General features: G+C 40.7%; 1 protein-coding gene across 1 annotated transcript in view; it reads left to right on the top strand.

Annotated features, from left to right (window-relative positions):
* The window catches only part of ANKRD55 (ankyrin repeat domain 55), a 45,772-nt gene extending 18,965 nt beyond the window's left edge, over positions 1-26,807 (top strand). Inside the window, exons 6-12 of the mRNA XM_088520607.1 lie at positions 990-1,118; positions 12,424-12,608; positions 13,993-14,160; positions 15,532-15,534; positions 15,623-16,290; positions 21,122-21,223; positions 26,509-26,807. Of these exons, the coding sequence (XP_088376733.1) occupies positions 990-1,118; positions 12,424-12,608; positions 13,993-14,160; positions 15,532-15,534; positions 15,623-16,290; positions 21,122-21,223; positions 26,509-26,792 (1,539 nt within the window). The 3' untranslated portion in view covers positions 26,793-26,807. The remainder of the gene's footprint in view (positions 1-989; positions 1,119-12,423; positions 12,609-13,992; positions 14,161-15,531; positions 15,535-15,622; positions 16,291-21,121; positions 21,224-26,508) is intronic.
* The last annotated feature ends 764 nt before the right edge of the window (positions 26,808-27,571 follow it).

Here is a 27,571-nt window from a genome sequence, read left to right as displayed (position 1 = left end):
AATGTTAGGGGATTGAAGCTTTTACTCAGAAAATCACTGCTAACAACCTCCAGTATTAACACATTGATAGGTTATCCAAATGAATGTGTCATATGGGTTTTTTTGTATAGTTTTTTTTCCTGAGTTGTTGCCATTTGCTTTATGGGGTTCTATGTCAAGTTTTATTTTATTTTCCTTTCCTTTCTTTTTTTTTGTTTGTTTGTTTTGTTTTTATCCTTTTGGAATCCAAGAAAAAGCCTTGAAATTAATTTTCCCTGTCAGAGGTAGTAAATAACGCTTGTGCAAAGCACAGTGCTACCACACCTGAACAGAATTTGCAACTTTTAAGAAATATATTGAAGGAGTAAATTTATACAGAAAAGCTTTAATATTATGGATCTAGAGTAAAATACAGTGGCTGTAACCAATAGACCCTGAATTCTCTGTTCTTCCATGACTGATTAAACACAGATAAGATGGAATGAAAATGCAGGCCAATAGCTCCCCATTTGGTCTGTTTTCTCTTTAGACAGTAAATACAGTATGTTTACATTGTGAGTTTCTTGTGGACACCACTGGGCCACTTCCTTAGCTAGCTGATTAGTGCCAGCTAAAACACTAATATTTATTTTGGAACAAAGATAAGACCTAAGATAAATATGACATGATTTTGAGAAAACACCTTCCTAAAATAGGCCTTTCTCACAGGATCCCAACAGAGTAATCAGGAACTGTTCCCTAACTGCCATGCTCCTGACCATGCATTATGGATTATGTTAGGTGTTGGTAGACATTTATATTAGTATCAATTTTCTGTAATAATCCCCAAAAGCTAATGGTTTGTTTTCCCTCTACGACTCCACCTCCTCAGGAGTCGCTACAGCTGACTTTACATTACAACAGAGGAGCCAAAGGGTTTCGGGCCTGTCCAGTTTATCTCTATTTTAGCAGAGAACCGCACAGCGCGGCCGCGAGGGGTGACCTCCTCTCTCTGGGTTTGTGGCTTTCAGGGAATGACTCCCCTTCACTGGGCCGCCTTCCACAGCAGGCCCCAGCACGCGCAGACGCTGCTGCAGAGGGGCGCGGACCTCGCCCTGGTGGACAAGGACTTCAAAACAGCCCTGCACTGGGCTGTGCAGGTGAGCGGCCGCGCGGCCCTCGCCATGGGCGCCCGCGCGCGTGCGGGGCCGGTGCTGCGGCGCGGCAGGCGCCCCCAGAGCGAGCGCCGTAGCGGGGCAGCCAGGGACCCCCTTGCCGCTGGGCACGGGCCTCGCTGCCCCTGCGTAGTGTTTCCTGTAGGCTCAGCGCTGTCACCCTGAACCGAGTCATCGTTTATCTCACGGGGACTATGTGCATGCTTCACACTATTTGTTTACTTATTTTTAACTGAAACAGTTGCAGAAATCAGCAGCTTTAGTGTTGCTGAGGTCCTTTGGATATAGAACAATGTAAATGTAATTTGAAACACCCTTAAAAGCTACTGTTGTGGAATAATTAGCTGAAGTGTGAAAGCCTGGCCTTTGTGGAAATTAAGGAAGACAGGGAGTTAAGCACATTTCTTGTTGAACTGCATGTTCTTATCTCGTATAAAAAAAATAAAAAAACAATGCCAAGCTGATAAAAAATCACTTGGCAAACAATTAGAGAACACAAATGTACAGGTTAACAGGTATACGCAATATTAAACACCATATTACACAACTGGTAAAGGACATATTAGTAAGTGGTGTGATAGGAAGTGTAATTTAAGAGGTTATGCATAAGCTTTACTGCAAAAGACATTCCAGATGAAAGGAGAATTATATAAGAATGTTCTTACTTGTTCACTCACAAAAGCAAGTTTCAGTAAGCACCAATATACAAAAGAGCTGCACGTCAGATAAGCAGAAATGGAACTGCCATGAAAATCCAGTACCATTTTCATACAGTGACTAAATATTTGCATACTCACCTTTTGGTTCAGGTCCACTCATCTTAAAATACATGTCAACAGAGAAATAAAAAAACTCTGAACTGCCAAATACTATTTTTATGTATGAGTAGGACATCTAGAAAGAAAAGTCTTTCCTTCAGCCACAGCCCCACACAGGCTCTCATATAGTAGACTCAACTTTTGTTTTTCTGATATAGAGTTATATCTTGGTCTCTGCAACCAATATATATAATAGCTACATATATATGATACATATAATAACTGTATTATTTCAACACAGTTTCATACTTCTTATTCTCGATCAGTTTGACTTGGGGGTACATCTCTTGTAGGAGGCTAAAAGGAAAATCTCTGAAACTACAGCTCCTACAAACTAGGCAGTGTCTGTATTATAACTCTGGGAACAACCAGTCTCTCCAAGACAAAGTCATAGTAGGACCTTCTCCACATCAGGAGCCTCAGAGATCCACTCATCCACTAATCTGTCTTTGATTCTGTATTTTTAAAATTCTGTGGTTTAGTCTCACCACCTAACCTCTCATTTGGCTCGTGAGCATTTTGGCTCACACATGTATAGATTAACTCTGGAAATAGGGGGATTTTGGCTCATAAATGTATAGATTAACTCTGGAAATAGGAGGATATTAAAACTGCACAAAAGACACTTCGCCTCATGTAGAGGCAATTCTCAGATCCCTCTCCTTTCTCCCTTCTAGCTGCTCCTAGAAAACAAGAGAAAATACATACAGAATGACCTTTTCTTTTTTTTTTTTCTTTTTTATTTTTTCCTTGAGAGATTCTTGCTATGAACCCTTCTAAAATTGCTCCTTCCATCCACGTATTTTTCCATATTCTACATCAAGAAAGGCTGGTTCAAATATCAGAGCACAGAATAGACCTGTTTTGAATTTCTCTTACTTAAGCTTGGCCAAGGAGATATATTTTCTGCCTTTGCCCGCCATGGCCCTACTAGGCCCAGGAAAACTAGATTATAGGGACAGCCTTAACCTTCTCTGTTATATCTGGAAGCAGAACAGCAGCTCTGCTGGGTGGGATCATCATTTTCATACACTCTTGTTCAATGCACTCAGTGAGCTTCCCTTGCTGAGGGAATGGTATTTTCCCCAGGAGTCCAAAGGATGGAGGCAGAGCTGTGCTCGTTGAAGGGCCTGTGCCAGAGAATGTCTAATAAACTCCACTTCGCTGCTGGAGAGGAGATATTTTTCCTTTAAGTATTGTATTAATATCATCAGAGCACAAGAGACTCCCAGAGCTCAGGCAGTTAACAGCTGCAGGGGTTTTTCTTCAGCTGAATAGAGCCTTGTGTTTAATTTCAGTTTTTAAAAATGCAGTGAGGGAACATGAGGAACAGCATAGGAACTTGTTTCAGAAGTTGCAGAAAAGAGGCATTTATGCAAGTTGGGCAGAAACAGGATTTGAAATCAGAGTCATATGTGTATTTCATACGAAGTAATTGTTCTACACTGGCTGTTTCAAAGCACAGGTTTGGGTTTTGGTCCCCCATTAGACAAATGCTGAAGTTCCAGTCATGCAGCTTTTGGGTGGACTTTGCCCACACTGAGGTCTGATATGTAGAAAAGCTCAACCTTTCTGCTGCATGAACTGTTTGAATTCACACCCTTAGTGCAACCTATTCCTTCTGGTGGAAAATTTTCATGTCAAATTTTGCATCCATGAAGTATTTTCAAGAATTTGCACAGATCGAGTTACACTAGGAGTGTCCCAGGACATATTTCTCACCTTTCATTCCAAGCAGTAACAATCTCTGTAACACAGTTACAGAGATTAACATCTAAAAAGATGTTAATTGATACAGGATCCAAATTAAAAGCTTTTCTACGGCGCTATTGAATTTCTAGTATAATATAGCTCATACTATGTTATTACATATACTAGCATATTATGCTGTAGTGTATAATTATAGTATTATTGGTAAGTTAGAAATAGTCTGGAAAAAATTTGAAAACTTCCTGCATTGTCTTGCCATTTGTCATGATTTTTACCAAAAATGTCCTTGTCTCTTTAAGACTTTGGCTCCCAAAGACATATGATTATGTAAAAATATCAGCTTTCATTTAAAGAATAAACAATCAAACCAAGATTTCTAGCCATCATTTTTGTAAGGTGAAAAAAATAAAAGCTTCTAGGGGTAAAAAGAAGACTACTAAAAAGAAACTGTTAAGAATAACATTCTACCATTTGGTCCTGTACTCATGATATTTTTTAATAGTTTGATTCATAATGCAAAGTTTTAAGAAGTTACCAACTTGGAACATTTTCTCAGTAGCTATTGTGATATTATTTAATTCCCCCACTCCCCAGCAGAAATATCTACAAGTCTTAGCACATATTGTAAAAGAAAGGTATAGGCAATTACTCGTTTGTGTTTGTCTGACGAGGCCTGGCAGCCTTTTGTAAGTACTGGAAGGGAGGCCACACTGAAGTGGCAGCATCTCTAGGAACTGATCTTATTGTTGCTGCAGGGACCTAGGGAAAGCCAGGGTGGCAGGGCCCTGGTGTCCACATGAACATGTATAGCCCAGGACCCCTGTTTTATTTCTGTGGGCTGTCTGTGGTGGAAAACTTCCAAGATTTCTTAAGACAAACTAAGTGTTACTCCATGGACGAGATGTTTGTTGCTGGGTTAGGCTGGCTACAATACATTAGTTCTGTTTGCTAGTCATGGTTGACAGTTTGAGTGGTTTCAGGTAAATCTATTTCCTTGTAAAATTTTATTTATTTTCTCCTTGCTTTGTGCAGAGGTAGCTTTAGAGGGAGAGGAGGAACTATTTTTTTTATTATTTTTTTTTTGTCTCACAAAACTTTAGGACCATTTTGACTGTTAAATAACAAATAAAAGGACATATTCGGATTTTTTTAAAATCATTCCCATAAACTTTCTCTGGTAAACACAGTCACTCCGGTAAGGGTGCAGCTGTGCCTCATGTAGCATGAAAGGCTGTAGGGCTCTATGGAATGAGCTGACAAGATGCAAAACAAGGAGGAAGAGGGGTTGCAAATAGGATAGTTTTAAATGGGTAAGAAGTAAGCACATTCCAATAAACATATTCCAATATCATCAGGAAATTTGACTGTGCATGAGTATGGTCACTAGCACTGAGGTCAGCTATCATGTTGACTCTGTAATTCTCCAGGAGAAGCTTGCCATAGGCCCACACGAACTCCTGAACCATGCCCAGGAGATGGTGGGTAAAGTGGTCAGTAGCCCAAGTTGAAATCATGTCAGGGAAGATCTTTAAAACACTACACTATGGACAATTAAGTTTCCATATCCAGAAATGTTTCCTAGAGCTACTTAGCCTTCTAATATAGCTATATCCTATTTTTCTACTTCCATATATGTCTGTTTATAAGCCAAAGGCCCCATCATGGCTCATTTATGGTACAAAAGTGCACAATATTGGTGTCCCAACTCATCAGTACAGATTGTCAGAAAAACTGCCTTTACCTGAAATAACTGACTGTTAAAGAGGAAGCCCTTCAGGTATGAACATGCCCTTGATGCCGTAAGTATTCAGGTCAATCAAATTTCCACATAAATATATTGCAGAACTCCCACTGAGCTCAGCAGAAATTTCTGTAGTAAAAACCCATAGACAATTACGGGATAATTGCCAGACCTCTTCCCAGCACATAGTCTATGTGTAGCACTGCAAATGGGTGCCAGAACATGAGTAATATGCATGTATTGCACCTTTTGCCTGTCTATAAATGTCCTAATCTCCTATATGTTACACAAAGGCAGCGGGAGATAAATGTTTCCATTTCTCACAGAAGTAGGGAATAAATCCTTCTTCTATTGCAGAATAAAAGATGACCCCTTTTTCAAACCACATCAACTGCTCATCCACAGACATCAGTCCTCACAACAACATACTACCGGGAAAAGCTGCCAAGTAATTTCAGCCATAGCCATAACACAAAGTAAATCATACTGACTTATTACAGAAGGGCCCGAGTGAAAATAAATCCTCAAAGCAACTTGGCCAGTATTTCACGCAGTTCTTTTGTTTGAGCAAAGACAAGGCAAGAGGGACAAGGACACAGGCTGGCTGCAGAAGTCTGCCTCCACGACTCTATCCAAACACCACAGAGGTTGGTGAGAGAACAAATCTTTGGAAAAGCCATGTCTTCTAATTGCACCAGTGGCAAGCAGTGCTCCAAGGACCTCGGGACAAAGTATCTTGTACAACAACAACATGTTCCCTTTCCAGGAGTACCAAAAGGTCAAGCCAAGCTGGGACACTTGGAATCTGTGGGAGACACTGTCTCCGTGGGTGTTGGGGCTGAAGCAGCAAGGCTGGGAGAAGACAAACGAGCTCCTCTGTGAGCTCGCTGAGTCCCGACGGTGTAACTATGGTGGCGTCAGTAGAGTTCTTGTTGATGTATACTGGTTGGCCATCACAAACACACCCCGCAAAGTGCCTGGGCTGCGTCCAGGCAACTTCTGGCAAAGTTGCACTGGCAGAACGAAAGCTGAGGGTGGTATTAAAGATCATTCCTTGCCCCAGCTATCCCTTCCTCCGAGCACAGAGAAGCCGCAGGGATCTCCGATTTTTCTCTGCAGCCACCACAGCCCAGCAGCAGGCAGAGCACTGGGCAGAAGCAGAGATGGAGTGAACGTTCTCTCCTTCTCCTTGGTGCCTGCAATGAGCTGCCGTTGTGTCTCTGGGCTTTTGGTTTAAAGCACCAGATATGACTTCTGTTCAGCTGAGGGAGAGAGAATTCCTCCACAGTGATAGGTCGTCTAAAATGAGAGGGTGATGTGATGTTTGACATGGTCTTAATATCTGATTGCAAACAGACTTTTCCTCACTGCTAGTGCGACATTAAGTTTGTCTTGCTCCAATTCTGTGATGAAATTCTGAATGCATGCTACAGTAGAGGTAATGAGAAAATGCACAGTGCTCTGAGCATGGACATCAGGACAGCCCAACTTTGGTGAAAAAGGCAAAAAAAAAAAAGTACTGAAGGAAGAGTTTGGTTCTGCCAGCATTGCTATAACCGTACACAGGGCTTCTGCCAGCAAAACTGTGAGTCAAGGATCGCAACTTTTCAAACCGTGGCCAAAAGAGCCACGGGAACTGGAAAAGGAAAATACTCCACAGACAAATTATTTATTCAAATTTTGTTACAGGTTTCTCTACAAATGCTTGAAATTGTTCATGTTTCTTTATCTCAGTGAAGGAGAAAAGAGCTTTCCTTTTTTCTCCAGGGTCCCTTTTGGTTGTTCAGTCAAATTCTTATTAAACTATGCTATATGTGTCTGAAAAGAAATGTAGGTGACCTGGAAAAGTTTGCAAGGGTTGGAAGATACAACGGTTGGGACACTTGCTAGTTTGTAATGAGCAACTCAGATCCAGGTGCAGAAATATGGTTTCCAGGAGGAAGGCAGAGGTACTGGTGCAATTTTATTAAATACATAGTCATTTATGGTGTTTCTCTATGAAAGTAAAAGTAAGTTAGAAAGTAAGTTAGATCCCAGAGTAGTGCAGTGGGAATGGTATTTGCTTGTTGCTGCAGAGAACAGTGAAATGGTGGTCAAAATGGCAAGTCATTTAGGCTGTCAGAGCAGAACAGCATCAAAGAGAAAGTCAAAGTTTTGGATTCACGGGTATGGAGTTGAAATTGGAGGGAAGAAAGAAGAATAGGGAACACTGACAGCCCTGAAGTGGATTGACATTGATAAGGAGCAATATGATGAGCTGTAGTGGGGAATTTCCTTCCAGCAAAGCTGATTAGGTATGGGAAGACTTTGAGTTGCACGCTGATGAGAAGAGAGAGAAAATATAGAGGAACTAATACAATCTAACCACATAATCTCCAGGGGCATTCACTGGGAGGAAAAATACTTTGTCAGGGTTTCCTGGAAGTAGTTAAGTGGTCCATAACTTGCCCTCTCTCCCTCCCATTGCTGCATTACTGGTAGCCACAAGCCAACTTAGCAGACTCCCTTACATATGCACGTTATTTCTCTTTGGCACTGCAAAAGCCGCTTCACCAGAATATTCCGAGGTGGGGAAAAATTAACCCTCTGTACAGCGCAGTGAACATAGAAGACACTGTACTATGTAAGGCTGAAGCCCTGGCAGAACAAAATGCCATGTTATGGTAGGATTTTACCTAAGTGACAATGAATACTACAGAAAGAAAACTCCGTCTCTGTATACCAGGTGGACATACACAAGGCAGGAAGTATGAGAAACAGCTACAGTAAACATGAGGATAAACTGAGTAGGTATAGGTGAAAAAAAAAAGTCTTAATGAAAAGAGCAGCCCAAACATGCAGGATTTTCCGCATGGTATTTGACGTGGTGGATACTTCTTGAAGGAATATTTTCTTATTTTGTAAGCACTGAGATGGAACTATCGGAAGGTGAACTTCATATAAACCAATTAAAGCAATGGGATTTTAGTCAAGTGAAAATGTGAGCTAATGATCCGCATGCAAGTGAATCTGTTATTAGCCACTGCCCACATATCACACAATTTTTCTCAGACAAAAGCTTGTGTAAAGCACAATGAGAGTTTTCCTGGCCAATGGCTCCATGACCAAGGTTTTAGGACACTTCATGAAGCATGTTTAATTAATATGAGTGACCTAAGAAAGAAAAGCTCTTTGAAAGATGTGGAATAGGATGAAAGTCCAAAGAAATCATAGGCAAATATGGGGCAAAACACTCCAGAAACACAAAAGCAAAATATCTAATAATCTCTGAGAAAGTTGCTGAAAAGAATTTGGAAGAAGAAAAACAGTGGAGGGAGATTAAATATAAGGATACATCAAGCAGAGACTGTAAAAACAAGCAATTTTCCTATGGCAAATTTACCACTGAACATGCTGTTCTAACAATAGTTTTGTGAGTTCATGGTAAATTTACCACAGGAAGATTTCTGTTGACCTCAACTTGAAGCTATCAATCTCAGAATAAGGGAATGTAAGCATTTCAAGATATTTTTTTGTGCAACCTAAAAGCCAGTATAAGTAATGAAGATAAAAAGACATCCCTGAGAAGACAGAGATAGAAAGCCATATGGCAGCTGGTCAGAGATCTCTGTCAGCAGAAACTTCAAAATATTAGAAAACACACTTTGATTACTTAAGAAAAGTATAATTAACAAATCACTGAAACTATTAGAACAGGGCAGAATCTTTACAGCCATCTTTGTTGCAATTATTCTCCCGCATATAGGAACTGGACAGAATGCATTTGAATGTCAATAAATCACTTGTGCTATGTGAAGAGAGGTCTCCCATAAGGGATGAACTAGAAGGGACTAGACGATCAAAAATCAGCTGTGGACTTATGCCATACATCATATATTCACTATCAGCAACATGGAGGACAATTTGAATACTCTTCAGAGGTGGACATCTCATCAACACCCAATCAGGGATTTATCTTGAGAATTTATTTGTTCCATAATTAAGTGATGAAATACAGAACTCATGTATATAACCCACAGCTAAAAACAAAGTAGAGAGGCGCTCAGCACTTAAGGAGAGAAGTTGAAATTCAGAGTGATCTTGATAAACTGTAGAATGAACAATAATAAAATAACTCTCAGGACAGGTGTTACATGAAAGAAATGAACGCAGGACTTAGTGAGGAGCAGTTTAAATTATGGTTCTGATGCAAAGCAAACATCAAAACATCACTGTGGGATGCATTAACGGAAGTGTGATACATGTGGGATACAGCAAGTAGTTATTTCATTTTCAATGGCAGGAGGGAAGCCTCAGCTGGGTAATTAAGTCCAGTTTGGGCTGCCATGGTTGAGCCAGGATGCAGACAAACTGGAACGAAGCCAAAGGCAAGTACCCTTAAGTGGGCTTAAAAATCTGACCCATGAAGGGAGGTTGAATGGTTTGTTTAGTCTAGAAAATGGAAGGCTTGCGGGGGACAGAACAGTCTGTAAATATAAAAAGAAATGCCAGTAAGAACAGTGGAAAAGTTCTTATGCAAATAGTAGGAGTTGTGCAAGTTTATTGAGGGGCTGAAGCTTTAGGTGCAGGATACAAAATTTGGGCTTAAAAGGGTAATATAAAACTAGAGGTGTAGTAGTGCCATTAGAATATGAGTATTAATAGGTCTATACTGCTAGGGACAGATGAAAATAACAGACATGGTAGCATCATGCGTATATCTTGCAATAGGTTGTTCCAATCCATAAAATATCTCACGTTAATAATTTTTTTTTTTGCATCAAAAGTGACTTGGATGGTAATATATGCTTTATTGTGATAGCACTAGAAATATACAATAGACTTCTAAATTCAGTTAGTCCTGAATGTGACTACAGTTCCTCTGACAGGAGTAAAAAACACATGTAATGAAGAATAATTCTATGCAGGACTTAAGCTTTTTAAAAAGGGACTGTTTTTTAAAAAGGGGCTATTATTTCTACGGTGCAGGTATTGGGCATTACATATACAATACATGAAGAGCAACATCTTTTCCACCAGAAATTCAGACACCTAAGAAGAACCAGTAACAGTGTTAACACAGGTTACTGAGGACATTACAGAATGCCCTGTCATAGAAAGTTTGGAGGGCATCATCATGAGTAGACTCTCAACTCATTTGGTGAATAAATAAAGTGCATGAAACAAAAGTTCTTGCTTTCAAAGGGGCAATTTTTGATAAATTAAGGAAGTTCATTACTGAAGTCACCTGAACTGAGAGCTTGTATTTGGAAACAGTCTGAAAGGTCTTCAATCACTGCTGCTAAAATAGCAGAATCCATATCCCAAGAGAAGAGAAAAAAAAATGTGTAAAAGAGGCTTGAGATATACCTAGATGGATAACTTTATTTAAAAGATATGTCTGGAATAGGTAGACATCTTACAAAATAATAGCAAAAAGTACCAATAAGCCAAGGAAGCTGTATCTCAGAGATCAAGAAGGGGAGAGTAGTAATAAATAGAGGCTGGAAGGAAATTACCTTCATGGATAAGGCTTGAAATCAATCATGCCTAATATTTTCATAACAACATGATAGAAAATATACGTGTTTTCTGATACAATCTGCCAATGACAATAAACTGGGTGGCATTAAGAGGATTGGAATATGACACAGGAAAATTTGGATCAAGTAGAAACCTGGAGTAATATAAACAGGACAAAATTTAATAGCAAAAAATGCGTAACTCATTCACTTGGGTTCTAATAACAAAGAAACTAGAAAGTAAAAATTCTACATTTCAAAATGACTGAAGAAGTACCTCATGTCATCCAAAATGACTAGGAACTTCTAATGGGATGCAGCTGTGAAAAAGGCAAACACTCTTGTATGACAAATCCCCAAGGTTGTTTCTAAATGGAATCTGGAAGAGTTAGTGCCAAAGTATAAAGATATGTACCAGTATGTACCAGTATGTACAAGTTTAATCATCCTTCTCCAAGAATCTACACACAAAACATAATAGGAAAAAAGGTTAGTAGGTAGATCAGAGAAATAGAGAGCATATTTTACAAGGAAAACTAAAAAGATCTTGATTTATTTAGTACAGCAAGAGAAGAGCTCAGAAGAGAGATGATGGTTATTTACAAGTACACCTGAAGAATAAATAGCAGCTAAAGGAAAGAACTATTTAAGCTAAATGATAGTTTTGGTAAAAACAGGAGTGATATAAATCAGCCATTAGTAATGAATAGGAATTAGAGACACTAATCGTTAAAGCAAACAAGTTCTTGAACTGCTTTCCAGTGGGAGTAATAAGAAAAACAAAAACAGCAAATCAACAACAACAACAAAACCAATTGCCTTTAATGGACACAATGTGTTCATGAAAGGGATGATATGACATAGATGCCACTGTCTGCAGGGATAGAATCTGAAGACTTAGAAAGATCTTTCAGGTTTGTGTTTCTCTATTGTTACATGAAGAAGAGCATCTAGAATCAAGTTTGTTTTTTTCTCTATTCACACTGAGATAAAATACAAAATACTGAGTTTCGTTTGAAGGTTAGAGAACAGCATAGACTTTCTGTTAAGACACTGAAGTACTGGCACAAGCTGGATTAAATTTTTTTTAAGAACCACTAAAGCAAATATTTGGCATTGCTTTTCTAGGTACACTTGGAAAGACTCACAGAGGTGGGTTGCTCTTTTGAGTTCTCTTCCAATCCTGCATTTCAGTGAGAAAATACAGGCCATATCTTTCTGGACCTTGGCTTAGCAAAACAGAGGAAAAAAAAATAAAGCTATTTCTGAGAAGGCTGTTGAGTAATTTACACTCTTTAACTTTTGGAAATATTTATTATTTCTCCAATGTTCACAGTGTTCTAGGAAAATCATAAAGGCCCCATTCCCAGCAGGAGACAGGAAGCCTTTGGCTTTCCTATCTGGGGAGCCTGGTATAGACAGAACAAAATACCCTTATTGCAGTTAGTCTTTTCTTGCAGACACAATGCAGTTTCATGTGAGCTCCACTGTAAAATGCTCTTCTGTGGACTTCTTCTCAGAGTGGCAACAGGATTCTGTGCTCCATCATTCTGGACCACTACCAGGGCCCATCGATAATAAACTACGACGATGAGAATGGCAAAACATGCATGCACATTGCTGCTGCTGCGGGCTACAGCGACATTATCGGTGCGCTGGCTAAAGTCCCGGAGTGCAACCTGCAGGCCCTTGATGTGGATGACAGGTAACCATGGAAACACACTGAAATTGATGCTTCCTTTCTATTAACCTGCTTGTTCTGCAATCACATTTCCTGTTGCAGAAGCCATGACCTGGTTAATGCACAGAGAACGCTGCTAGCTCAGCCGCCCTGCAGAGCAGCCCATCTCACTTGCCTTGTGTCTAGCATAGTAACTGACTTGTCAGAATGTTATTGAACTTCGTGCTCCTGGTAGGAAATGATAAGATTTTGTGGGAAAAGACCTCATCACTGCTTGACCTAACTTTGTTCCATCAAAAAATTATTCTTTTCATTACATTATTCTTTTCAAAACAATACAACAGGATCCTATAGCTTGAGGCTGGAATCCTGCTGCCGTTTGCAACAAATGGTTAAATTCCCTTGTTAAAACAGAGATGTTAGTATAGTATTTCTAAAGGCCTGGAGAACCTTCCTCTTCCATTCTCATTCTCGTCTCCAGGATGAAATCCCTGCATCATAAGTGCAGAAGAGTCCTCTTCTTTCCTCTTTTACATGCCGTACCAGTCTCCCTTAGAATTTTGCTCCCAAGTCTATTTAATGGAAATAGAATGAACTGACTGTTGCAGTTCTGATGCTTTCATCAAATCTGTGCTACATATCCTGCTCAGTGGAGCATAAGCCAAGGTTTTCTTGGCTTAGATCTTCAAGTAATAAAAATAATAGCATTCTTCATGGAGAAGTCCAATAAAATGGAACAGAAATAAAGTCAACAGGGTTCTAGGGAAGTTTAAGTAACAGTAAAAAGTAGTAGAGAAGGCTCTGTTTTTATCACAAGAAGAGAGAAAGAAAGAGTCCAACTACATTGGAGAATTAAATAAAGACATGACCTTCTAATACATATTCTCAGCTATTTCAAAAGAGGGATTGTACTTGAAGAAAGAAAAAGATAAAACTGTTCACTATAAATACACTATAGATTTTCATTCAATTATCTTTCCAACTGCACCAGTCTTAAAATCACTGGGCTTACAAGGGACTGGCAGAGAGAATTTATTCTCTATTCTTGCAGTTTTCATCATGATACATACATTTTTTTTATATTTAAAAAAAAAAAAGTAGGTAGTGATGTAAGAGTAAAGTATTACAGTTTTGAAGCTGGATGCTTCACTACAGCTAAACAGATGCACATGGATAGATGTTAAGCTCTGGTCCTCTGACGACCAGAACCACCTCTGGTCTCTGCTGGTTCTCAATAGTGGGAAATACTGGGAGCAATGTAAGAGTGCTCCCAAGTGACTGCAGAATTCCTTAAAATTGATGTTGCAAATGCATGATAAGCAGCATAGGAGCGCACTGTATTGTGTCCCTAATGTTTCCAACAGTAAAATTATTCCTATACATGACTGACATTTCCCCTTTTCCCTAGGACACCTCTGCACTGGGCTGCAGCAGCAGGGAAGGCTGATTGTGTGCAGACCCTGCTGGAGCTGGGCATAGAGAGCAGCCCGCGGGACATCAACGAGAACACCCCTCTCACATACGCCGTGTACTGTGGGCACACAGCCTGCATCAAGCTGCTCTCCCAGGAGAACAGGTAAATCAATCACAGGTTCACATCTGGCTCACATGCTGTCCCTGACAGAAAAGAAAGGTCCTGCTTTTTACATGCCACTGAAGAGCTTGGGCTCTCGATGAGCTCTTATGCAATGCTCAGTTCAGTTTCCCCTAAATAGCCATGTTAGCATTAGTAATCTATTGACGGACTCATTACTGCTCGTATGGAACCAACCTGCCAGTCAGTGAAGGGGTCTGAATCAAGACGATGTAGGTATAGCTGCTGCAGTGTCACTTGTGTGCACCAAATCTATCTTACAGGTCAATTTCAGACCTCAGACATATGCTCTCCCCTTTTTTTAAAAGTCCCTATATACTAGCTGTTTGTTCATGTGATCAGACATGGGTTTGACTAAACACAAGAGCAGTTTTGCCAGCTACCTAGTAATATAAATATTCAGACCTACATTTATCGTGCTCTCATCTCAGGGTTAAGATTTGGGGGTATTTTCCTACGCATCTTTAGTTCTCTTGATTGCCACCTCTTTTTTCACATCTTTTCTGTTAAACAAGCAAACAAATAAACAAAAAACACTGCTTATTACTTTCTTCTCTCTCTGTATTTCTGACTTCTCAGCGGTCCCTAGTAATTTCCAATCTCCAGTTTTGGTAAATGCGTGCTCACTTAAAAAGACGTTTGTTTTCCTTGTGATTTCTTTGCTTCCCCCTCCTTTCCAGGCAGCAGCCAGTGTTATTTCCTGTGTTACAAATGATAAGATATGGCCAAAGTTACTTTTTTTCCTCTTCCTCCTGCTGCTGCATTCGACCTATCTGAATAGGTCTGAGATGTTGAATATTAGTCAAAGATTTCATCTAAAACCTGCTGCAGCAACACCACTTTAGGTAATTATCTTCATCGGTCTTCGGAAATTCTGCCAGACCTGCCCACTACATGGATCAGTGACCTCCACAAGAAATCCTAAGAGTACTGTAAGAGAAAAAAGAGAGAGGAGAGACGAGGAAAAGGAGAAGGCAGGGACTTCTCTGGGCTGAACATTGCCTCTATCACAGGGTTAGCAATGCCTGTGTTGTTGGAAATACCATTTTCCAAATATGACATAATACAAAGACGAAGTGCTTTAAAGATCCCAGCGTGCTCTTCTTGTTATTATTGGCTCCTGACTCACCATTAGAAATAATGATTCTGCAGATGGTAGATGCTGAAGCCAGAAAAGACTTTTTTTTTTTCCTGATAGCTGCATGGAGCCTGCACCGTAAGATGAGATAAAGGCAATGGACCCCATAAAAAGAAAAAGTCAGATGTTGCCATTTGCACATTTTTTTTTAATAATAAATGCAGAGTCCTCACTTTCTGCCTGCTTGAATCACACCTGCAAATATATCAGGACAGTATGTACCTGATTTTGTGGGCTGAAGCAGGCAATATTTGTTTTGTTATTTAGTAAATAATGACATCAGAATTTGATTTTTACTATCAATAGATCAGAGCCAGTTTATCAGTTTCGCCCTCGGAACAACAGACTCCTAAAGAAAGAAGGAAGATTCAGTATGCTGAACCACATCTTCTCCTGCAAAAAGAAGAGAGAGGATCAGAAAACCAATCAGAAAGACAGAAGCAGAGACAGATACCCTGGAGAGGAGACCTCAGAAGTAGATGACATCATCACCACTTTTGATTGCATTATGGACACAAACTGCAAAGACATTCCAGATGACTGCATGACCACTGCTGACTTTAAAAGAAGGAGCACAGACACAAAAAGGTACCTCATATCTGAAAAGCAGCAACCAGAGTGTAATGGACTTCTGCCCATTCGAACGCAGAGACTGCCCCCAATCACTGTGGGCAATTCTTTCCTAACGGCTTCCCAGAGCCCGGCCTCCGGTCTCTGCTCCAGCAGTACCAGCAGCCACCACTTTGCACGCAGGTCTCAAAAGGGTAGGAGCGAACACAGTTTGCTAGACCACCGCAGCAGCTGCCAGCCTCTGCTGAACGACCCCTGGAACCCAACTTCTCACCAAATACTCTCCTACAAAGTCTGTGCTAGAGCTTCTTCGGACAAACTGATAAATGCCTTAAGCTCTGACAGATCCCACCACTTGCTTTTGTGCCCTCCTCGCCTCCCCTCACTTCCCAGTTCTCCATCAGGTAATTTCTTTCTTCTCTGTCTCCCATATCCTTTAATCTCTACTGATGTAGCAAGCTGGATAAAGAAAAATAGGTAAGTCTGAGATAGGTTATTTCTGTTTTTCAAATATCTTTTTCAGTGCCCTCTCCCTGTATGTAGTAAATGTATAAATAATACATAAACAGGACATTGGCTGGCAGCTGATGCAAGGAGCTGAGATGTGGGAAACAGGAGACCTGAGTAGATCTGATTATGCCTAGCAGCAAAAATGCAGGTAGGTAGGAAACGTACCCACACCTGAGGAAGGGAAGTGCCTCCAGGTCCCATAGGTGCTCTGGGAAGTGGACGGGAGTGCCTCCTGCCATGCCTGCTGCCTTGTATCTGCATTTAACATTGAAACTAGATGTGCAAGGGGCGAGTGCTGCACTCACACCTGCAGCCGTGCTCAGAATGGTTTCTGGATCCAGTCAAGGGCGTCCACGTGTGCTGCACACCACACTCCTCTTTCCTCTCATAGACAGGTTTTGGCTCCAGGCTGGAGTGTCACCCCCTTCCCTCTCCTGAGTGCAAAGCTCAGGTTTAATGTGCTGTATTTTTTCTGAGGCTGAATTCAGGTTGCTAAATTTGCAGACTAAATTCTTCTACGTTGTGGTTTGGAAGCCGCATTGGAACAACAATGAAGCTGAGCATCAGAACACTGAATCAAACCGTGCACCAGGGCTTGGCAGGATTTGGGATCTAGTACTGAGCTTGACTCTTATCCATGTCTAAAAGAATCTGGTTGGCTGGCCTCTAAGCAGAAATTTACTTCAGCATACCAGTGTCTCCAGCTTCATCTCCACTAGGATTAGTCACATGCTGAAAACTAAACATGCGCTAGCATGCCTTCCAACCACCCTGATACTCAAACAAAATGAAGCAAGTGAAAGCAATCCCCCAAGCCATCAGAACGCCATTACTAAGGGCAAACGTTATGCAGTAGAAGTTAATCCACTCTTACCCCAACAGATCAGCAGTTGTCCTCCAGTGAAAAGAAGAGGAGAAACCCTTTCTGTTAGGCCAGATCACTCTGCGCTCGGGATGCTAGTGCTAACTGCATTGCCCTCTGAGCAATGAGACCTACCAAGCAGCAGACCTTTGCTCACATCTCTAATAATGAGAACAGAAAAGGAAATTTCAGAATGCCAAGTGATTTTACATTGTGCAAGTAAAGTCTGAAAGCAAGTTTTCAGGGTAAAAATGAAAGAGAGCTATTCAAAAAGTTCCACTTTTTGAATAAGAGGGTTCCTGGAAGTTGATAGACGTGGTCTGTAGGTCTTTTCACTGTGCTATCTTCAGCCACTCACCCAGCCACACGAACCCCAGGCTGCAGGTGGTGGACTGCTCCAGCAAAGCTGCTTCTTCCCTGAGCTCTGGCGTGAGGCTCACGTGTGGCAGACAGGAAAACCCGCAGGGCTTCTCTGCACCAAACTATCGCAGGGCCCAGCGAGGCTGAGACATCTCGGATCATTCTTGTGGACAGTAGTAGGAGGAATGAACTTAAACCGGATGAACCAGGCCTGAGGATGACTATAGGAAAACATTTCTCAGTGGAATTACCTGGTAGGTTGTGAATACATTTGATGGGGAAGAACATATTGCATTATTTAAGCTAAGATTACAGACTTTTCTTCAGAATCTAGAATACGATATAGTTAAATCCTCATTTGTTCTGGATGGAAGGACAGGAGGTTTTCTAAGAATCTCCTAAGATAAAAAGCCCTATCCAGGCACATCTGCTCAGTGCTCCATAGTTGGCATTGAAGCTCAGTATAGGTACAATAATCTATAGGAATGGATGAGAACAAAATCGTATAAATTATGGAAAATCTAATGGTCACAATGGGAGCTGCCTTTGTGCAAAGGAAGAATAACTCCTTCTATCTCTGATAGTTTATTTGCTTCAGAAAAAAAGGTTGAGTCTGCTGCAAGTTCTCTGTGTACTCCCTCCCTCTAACAAACTTTCCAAAAATAAAAAGCTTCCCGTAGCTGGCATACAGGGCTTCCAGTGAAGTGAGTAAAATAAAAGTATGTAAACAGACAGAGAGCATCTGACAGGAACACATTGCACAACCCAGATATTGTCTTACAGTGTTTGTGATAAAAAGAGCCGCTTATCCCTCTTCACACTTCTGTGCGTGGCTTAAATCCACCTGCGCCGGCCGCGGGAGCCGCCTGCCTTGCCGCGCACCTGGACAGCCTTCGTGTGTGGGTCTGGGGGCTGCGGATGCCAGGGCAGGCACCGCAGGACACGGAGGGAGGGCTCGGGAGCAAAGCAAGGGTGGCTCCGGCCCCGCCAGCAGCAGCACCAGCCCTTCCACACCAGCGTTTCCTCCCGCTTTGCTTTTCTGCTGCAGCCCACCTGAGGGGAAGAACATCTGGTGCTTGATGCGCACTGAAGTGTTAATACCCTGTTTCTCAAGTCATGGCTGTAGTGGATAAATGCAACTTCCTAGTCACTGAATACCTACGGCAGGCCAAAGCGTATCAGTAATCTAGGAGAACTCACTTTACAACTTATTTTCTCAGCTGACATGGTTTTGATTACCTAATATGTCCGTGTTTTTTATTAAAGTCAGAGGGGTTTTTTGTGCTTACTGCTGCTAAGACAGCTGGCATAAAGATGGGGTTTTAGAGGGTTTTTTTGTTCTGTTTTCTGAGCTCCTGAAATGAAAGATGAGTCAATTTACTAGCTGAGAGTTGACACTGATTCGAAAGGAAGAGGCTGCTGTAGGTAGCAGTGAGGCCTCGACTATGGCATCGCTGCTGTATTTTGGAATAAATACTTTATTTTGCCCTTTGCTGGGGAGAACAATGACCCAAAATTACTGCCAATACTGCAAGAGGAGATGAGTCCTTGCCAGCCACAGCACTGCACTGGCATCTGCAGGCTGAGGCATTTTGCTATTCTGAGCTTTGCAGTCGTCTCTTTGTGCAAAATGCTCTATCATACATCTACCATGGGGAAAACACTGCAAATGGAGACACTCAAAGTGACAGGGGTAAAAGGAGGCCTGTCTGCAAGAACAAGTAGCTTTTATCACCCACTAACCATACGGAGCCGCTTTTCATCACCCGCTCATCTTCTATGTTGCTAACCTGCCAGGTCTAAGGCAATATTTAGTGTAAATTTGTACCACAGCCCAGCACTTTCTTAATTGGTTCAAAAGGTAAAGCTAAATAAATAAATAAGAGGCTATTATTACTCTTATCTTGGCATGAGCAGCAGGGTATAGCCAAAAACGAAGGACTTCTTGGCCAGGAAAGAGAATAGAGCAAAGCTGATCAACGTGGCAGTTTCTTTCTCAAAGTGAAGGGCTGATTTACAGGGCAACATTGATTGTAACATTTACTCTTTTTCCCACAAAACACCATAATGGGGCGGATTATATATCTAGATGTGAAGGAAAATCAAGTAACAACATGTAAAAAAGATCAGTTAATAAAATGCAGAGAAGTCCTGCATTTTATAACCAAGAAAATGCTTCCTTTCCATTTCATACAAAAACAAATGCCATCACAAATACACTCTTGGGGGTGACAAAGATGACGCCTTAGAGAAAGAAAAACCCTCTTTCATATTATGCGGAGCAGATAGGAAGGAAGAGCAGAAGAATACTTGCACTCGATGCCAGAGCTCTAGACAAGGATTCTCTTCCAGGCATTCATAAAAGCCTTGCAAACACTTTCTACTCTGTTCTGTTGCCAGAGATCCCTGGTTATGAAATAAATGTACCTCTGAGGAGAAAGTACCTCCCTTCATCAAGCCTTAATGGTGCATACACAATGAGCCATTAGTTCTCATCACAAGTATTGCAATAAAACCAATATAATTCAAATGGTACTAATGGGAGCAGCAGCTTGATTCTCTGCTGCTTTAGAATTGATATATGTATTTCTTTGTGCAACATGTATAAAAGACACACACCTTTACACACACCTCACAGTAACCTTGCAGAGGCATTAAAGACTAAAACAAAGGGTAGTAAAAGGAGAAAAAAGACCATTTCTGTTAGACACTCAGCTCATCTGTAATAAGAGAAAGTCTCTGACTTATAAAAGCAGTCTTCCTGCTTTAGACCACAACTCATCAGCTTTATACACAGCAGCCAATAGATTGATCCAGCATCCACCAACTGCCGTGGGCTTTGGACCAGAAGGCATTCTGAGCTGAGGACTGCACTGTTCACTGTTACTTTTTTGTTTTTTTGGTCTCTTAAATGCCATTTTAACCCCTTTCACATGAATCAGTTTGGCCAGCTGCAAATTGACAATTAATTTCATACCTCTGTAGGAAATGGTTCTACAGCTCTTTTCCCATAGGTTTATCTTGCGCAGCTCAGGAACACGTAAGTGTATGTGATTACATAAGTGAATTGATCTATATAAGTGGATTTCACCCATCTCCCTAAACAAATCCATATCATTCCATCTCTTCCATTGCTTAAGATGTCCTCTCACATCCAGCATATCCCTCTAGCTATAGACCATGCCTCTTTAAGAGCAGTTACTATAGCAGGGATTCCAAAGGATAGAGGAGGAAGGGGGCTGGGTATATCGTGATAAGGATATACATGAAGGTAATATTAAAAAATAGTCTTATTAGATGAATAGCAAAACAATTTCTGGTCATTCTTTTAAATTAATATAAGCAGAACAGAGCAACAGTCCCCACAAATCTCTTCTGTCTTAGGTTCCCCATATATTTCTGAGTAATGCTAATGAATTTTTCTTCTATAAAATGAAAGCCATTGTGAATCATATTATTTACAAAATTTTCATATGGTAATAGATTATCTTTTTATTTCACAGGTGAAAAATTTCAACAGATGTCCTCAGATCAATCCAAAATAAAAGTTCTTACTCCTATTCGGAACAACCTAGCTCCCATACACAACCACTGTGCTCAGAAGAGTAAGTACAGACACGTCTCAGTGACAGTACCCACATGAAACATCCGAGGGCTTGTGGGGGCCGGGACAGGGCGGGGGGGTCATGTTCCTTGTCCACAGAATCATAGAGTGGTTGAGGTGGAAGGCACCTCTGGAGATCACCTAATACAACTGCCAGGCCATACTGATATGTCAGTGCTGAGATATTGTTCTCTGCTTGCTTAGGAAAAGAAAATGATCTAACTGCTTTCAAAACCCCAAATATTCTTTCTACTTTTAAGCCTGCTAAAAATGTTCTCTACTTCTCTGCTTTTGGCTAAAGCACAGTTGTAAGCATAATGCTAAAAAAAAAAAAAAAAGGCATTTCACAATCACTAGTGTTCTTGTAGTAATATATGCGAACAGCAGGATTTTAGTTCTAGTCACATGCCAAAAAATATATTCTGCAAGTAAGATACAATTATCACAGCTAATAATCATTGCCAGAGGAGGAATTAACTAACACAGCATTTATCCAGGTGCCACTACTGCTTGAACATCAGTAGCCGCCAACAGCAGAAAAGGAAAGTTATTTGAGGAAAATAGATGGCATTTCTCCTTTGCTAACACAAATAACACATTTGGTCCTTGAGCTTTCCAAATAACTACTTCAGAGCCAAGATTTCACTCATCATACTTCCAGCCCTTAAAATATTACTGTCCTGGACACAGCCTTTATCCAGGAAAATGCTTCATGCGAAGACGTTTGAGTGAAAGAAAAACACTTCATTTTTTTCTAATATTTCTGTTACACTGTTTGCTAAAAATTTGCAACTAAACCAGTTAAAAAGAGCAATCAGGGAGCTAGAAAGATAAAATAAGCATAAATTAGAAGGAGAACTGAAACTAGTTAAAAATGAACAGAAAGAAGAAACACCTTCCAAAAAAGGAAGGGCAACAAAAAAGGAAGAGATGCTTTAACCTCCAAGCAAAAACCTTTAAAAATACACATTAGAAAGCTGGTAATAACAATAAAACACTACCCAAGGGAAAGAACATTTGTGTGGCTTTGGGTGACTAAACGCTTTCCACAGAGAGCCGCCCTCCATATGTTCCCAGGGCCAAGCGGTGCCCTGCGCGCCCCGGCGGGGCCCCGCATCCGTCAGCCTGCGTGCTGCGCCGCCCGCACTCACACACTTCCTATCGCATTATGCAACTCTCTTCTGGACAGCTAAGTTATTGCTATTACACACAGCGCGCATAGTGCCAGAAACATTTCCCAAAGACAGGACTTTAGAGAGCTCTTGCTTCTTCATGGGGTACACAAGGTCTGAAACCATGGTGAGGTTATCGCCTATTAAACAATAAACCTGTTTCAGACCAGCATTTAATAATACTGGGATCAGTATTGCATTGGCCATTACTCCTCACGATTTGAAGTGTCTCCTTTCCAAAGTCCACAGCAAAGGATCCCACCCAGCGCCCTCCTGACTGCGGAAGGACACCATGATCCACACAGTTTGAGGAGGGAGAGAGCCTAAGAGCCATCCCTCCTGCGGGACAGCATGTGGGGCTTGGGCAGTGCCTCCGTGACAGCACTACTAGTGTGTGGGGCTTGGGCAAGGCCTCCCGACAGCACTACTGGTGTGTGGGGCTTGGGCAAGGCCTCCCAACAGCACTACTGGTGTGTGGGGTTTGGGTAAGACCTCCTGTCAGCACTACTAGTGTGTGGGGGCAATGCTGCCCAGACTGAACTACTCCTGTCTCTGTGGTTTACTCACTCCTGAGTCACTGCTGAGCAAAAAAGTTTCCCTGAACATCATTCTTCCTTGGGTGACCAACTCCACCCTCTGAATATGAATTACTGCAGACACTTTTCCTGTGTATAGCTTCTGGTTTTATGGGGAACAACCACTGGGCTTCTGCTCCTCTCAGATCCCAGGTCTGGATCCAGACTCGCAAGTTGCAGTACAAATCTAATACCTGTCATTACATGTCACTAGATCCTAAAGTCATTCCTGTACCCAGTCCTGAAATCATTCCAGGTCCTCCTAAGCTGCGAGTCCGACATACAGTGTGCAGGAACAGATGGACAACAGTGGAATTTGGGTGCTGTTCTTCGTTTCTTTAAAGAAACATCGGTTTGTGGTGAATACTCGGTGCATCAGGGGAGATTACACCGAACTACTTATGCCCTAGTTAAGCCCATCACAAAGGATTTATCCAGTACAGAAGGATTCTGCAGATTTTTCACACTGGTGGAAATTTCACATGGATGAACATGAGCTTATGCTCCAGAGAGAGTAGCAGGTGACCCTCTCAATATGCATTTGTTTTTCATGCCACAATTTCAAAGAACACAAAATACTCTATAATGAACGGAGCTATTGTACTTGCTCCTGACAAACTCATTACAAGCTAAAGATTGATGGCCTATTTTTTTTTTTTTTACAAAGGAGAACTAAGCCACTTCCCGAACTACTACTGAATATGAATGAACCTTCAATATGACCCATGAATTACACTGAATTGCCAAATGCCAGGCAGCTTTAGTTCCGGACTGCCTGTTCAAGCCATCACAACTTGAATTGTGCATTGAAATTAGCCTGAAAAGGGAAAAAAAAACCTTCAATTTTTTCTGATTATTGCCCCAAACAGGAACCTGGTGAGTCTTAGAGAGTTACTGCTCCTATTAAATACATAGTGAATGTCAAAGCGAGTATATGATAGTACATGAGCAAGTGACAAGAAGAACTTCAGCCTCTTTTGCAGCATGTATCTAGTAAAAAACAAGCAAACAAACAAAAACAAAACAAACCCACAGAGCCTCAGAGCTCTGCCAGTGCCCACTACGTAAATCTATAGGCGCAGTGGGGCTTGTACAACGAGACTGGTGTGATTGCTTCGCCAAGCTAGGGAAGCTGTAGGGTTTCTGCTTCAACTTTTGCACGCCATTTCTGACTCGGACACAGTCTGTGTGTCTAGTTACCTGCAAGGCAGTTACTTCTCTAGCCAGTTATTCCCCATTTTGCATTTGGGTTTTTGGTGGCTTGTGATTTTTCTTGTTTTTCCTAAGTGCAGTGCTTTGCATTTGTCTTTGTTGAGTTTTATTATCTGTATTTCTTATAATATCTCCTCTTTATCAAGATTTTCTTCCATTATAAAATTGTCCTTCAGGGTCTTTGCAACCTTCCACGTTTACTGCCATCTTCAGATTTTTTTAAGTGCACCTTTCATCTACACTATTTATGAATGCAATGAATCCTCCACAGGTTCTCTTTTGAAAGAACTACCCTTTGAGTGCCTTTCTCCCATTAGCTCTGTGTTCATGTCACTGTAATGGATCTACCTTGTTTTCCTTGTTATAATTTGTGGCAAAGTTAACTCTCCTTCCTTGTTAAAAATACATAATTTCTCACTTTCACTGAGCCAGTGCCCCCGTCATTCTTTTTGGCGTTGCTTAACGAGCAGTGAGAAGGCAGATATCATAGGTTCAGAGGTCCACTTTTGAGAAACATTAAGTGCAGGAAGTTTTTATAGGTTTGAAGGTTTGGTTAAGTAATCTGAAACTCCCCAAATCCCCTCTCCTCTCCTCTGCCCTCCTCTCCCCCACTCTCCCCTTCCCCTTCCCCTCTCTTCACCTCTCCCCTTCTTCTTCCCTAGTTAAGCCCATCACAAAGGATTTATCCATATAGATAGTTCCCTTGCCTTGCCTTCCCTTCCGTTTCTTTCCTTTCCCTTCCCTCTTTTCTTCTTTCTCCTTTCCTTTTGCTACAGCCCTCCAGACCCTCAATCAACTACTCAATCCATGAGTTCCTCAAATGTGTTGAAGCTTTAACGTGTTTTTGTTGTTGTTGTTTTTTGTTTTATTTTTGAGGGGGAGCACTTAAAGATTAAAAGGGATTTGTGAGGTCCAGTTTATCATAGATGCATTTTCTCTAGTAGCTACCAAGTTCATACCAATTGCTTATATGGTCTTTCATTTCTAATAAAAAATGAGATCATTTATCAGTTTATCCTCCATTAACCCAGTCTAAATCTAGATTAATTGAACACATTTTTCTGGAATTACACAAGACTTCCATAGACATAAGAGAGAATACCCTTGTCCAATCCTCATTTCTGTGGAATTTACCAGAATCTACATCAGGAAAATTTCTGTCAGAGATTACAGAAAGGGAATAAACAAAGGGGATGTCAGAAAAAAGTGGAAACATGAAGACTCAAGGAGGTGGAATGATAATGACAGAAAGAAAAAGATGTCTTTTTGAGAGTTTTTTTATAGCAGGATTCTTCCTGCCTGTAAAGAATTGAGACAAAAGCATGGCAGCAGTCTGAGGACAAGCAGGTGACTCAGAGAGGAGCTTGTTGGACCACTAGGAAGCACTTGTGGGTAGTCCTAAATGATGGAGCCACCAAGTTAGCCAGATAATCCAAATAACATTCTGGAGCCTGCCCTGACTGGCAGGATGAACCTAGAACCATCCTCCCGGGGGCAAACCTTAACAGACTCTCATACATTCAGCATGACAGAAGAAGGGGAGCAGAAAAGGCTGATGTAATGAGAATGCAACCAAGGAAAAATTAACATCAAAAAAGGCAAGGAAGATTCCGTAGCCAAAATAGCACTTACTCTACTTGGGAACTCTGATATGGTTAGATTGGAAAAACTGTACTGTTTGCACAGGGAGGTGAAGAGCTTGTGGAAAAAAAAATGGAGGAATTGGAACTCCGAATGCAAGATACTATGGGAGGCAGTATAGGAATAACAGATACAGGACTGAAGCATATCATGATTAAAAGACCAGTGGTAATTGGTATAAACCATCTAGAAAAGGTAAAAAAATGGATGATAAGATGACATAGGATATTAATGAAATGCAGAGCACAAACAAATCAAACAACAATTCATGAATAAAATTGAATCTGGGTGAAAATAACTTCAAGGAGAGAGAATAAAAATGGTTTTGAAGAATCACGTTAAGGGTGTATTATAAGCACACAAACTCAGGAATGTATATCATTAATAAACTCTGAAAAACTATGAAAGAAATAAGTATATTCATAGGAAAATAATGAAAATAATGAAATAATGAAAATAAGCTCAGATAATCTCAGATAAGAAACCAGAATTAAATATATATATATATAGTGAAAAGTTTACTAAAAGTAACCTAGAGCTTCCTAGATTAGGAGGTTACACAAAAATTGAAACAACTACTAAATTCTTCTTTGCTCACTCATCCAAAAAGAAAAAAATACTGAAAGATGTGAAGCTTGTAAATGCCATGTTTCTCACTGTCTGAACACTCTTTCTTTTTTCTCCAGATCAGCTACCATCTAATCAAGTTCCTCAAGGTGTTAAGAAGTCTAACTCCCTGCCTTTAAATTCCTTAAGAACTGGGGCAGTTTTTCTTCCAGCAGCCCAAACCTCCAGGTCCCAGAGAAGAGGATTTTCCCAGAGTCATTCACTACATTCCTTTTTACCTGGTCTATCAGGAGAAGCTCTGAAACCAAGTCGGGTCCTACCTGCTATCCCAAGCCAGAAGAAATCAAACGCTGAAGCAGAAGACCTTGAGAAATCCCCCATCAAACCAGACACTGAAAACTAACTCATTATGCTGGCCTCAAGCACATCATTTTAAATACATCTCGGAGCTCTTAGAAAATAACTGTGGAGTAAAATCTTATTAATTTGCACTAATGATGCTCTTGTGAACTGAGCTATAAATGAACAAACAAGAAGGAAATGGTATAAGATCACAAAAGCTACACTGTGTATTTATATAAACATTTTCATTACAGTTTTAATTTATGATGGAATTAATGAATTAGTATTTACTGCGCTGTAAATCTGTTTTGTGAGTAGGATCCTCATAACATGCAATCTTGCTGCAGCACTGTGTTGTTAAACTTTTGACAAAAAATAGGAAGATAGAGTCAGATATTCTGTATGATTGAAAAGCCTAAACTAGACAAGCACAAATTGATGGGGGGATTATCCAGTTTTCAGAAGCAAAGTGATGATTCTGAAAGCTGTGTGCCATTAAAAGTAAGTTTTTAAGATTAAAATGATACTGTAAATAAAAGGCAGTTTTAGCAAGTGAGATTTTTTGACTTTTTATTTTTGAAATATTTTCTACGTTGTGCATTTGTGGGTTTTATGACTTCTGCAAGCCAAAAAATACAATGAAATACTAATCCTTGTGGGACAGACAGGACCGTAGCATTGACTGTTCATAACTTTATTGCACTCTCAGATTTATATCTCTTTTTCACCTAATATTTGATATTCCTCAATGAAATATGCAACTATATATTGTTATATTCATAGAACAAGATTGAACAGACCTAAGTTATTAGTCATTACTTCATCACTTTGATCATCAAA

The sequence above is a fragment of the Tinamus guttatus genome, unplaced genomic scaffold (genome assembly GCF_059628265.1).
Source record: "Tinamus guttatus ecotype Peru unplaced genomic scaffold, ASM5962826v1 Tinamus_guttatus_pri_ptg000094l, whole genome shotgun sequence".
NCBI lineage: Eukaryota > Metazoa > Chordata > Aves > Tinamiformes > Tinamidae > Tinamus > Tinamus guttatus.
This window is presented reverse-complemented; position numbering and strand designations above follow the sequence as displayed.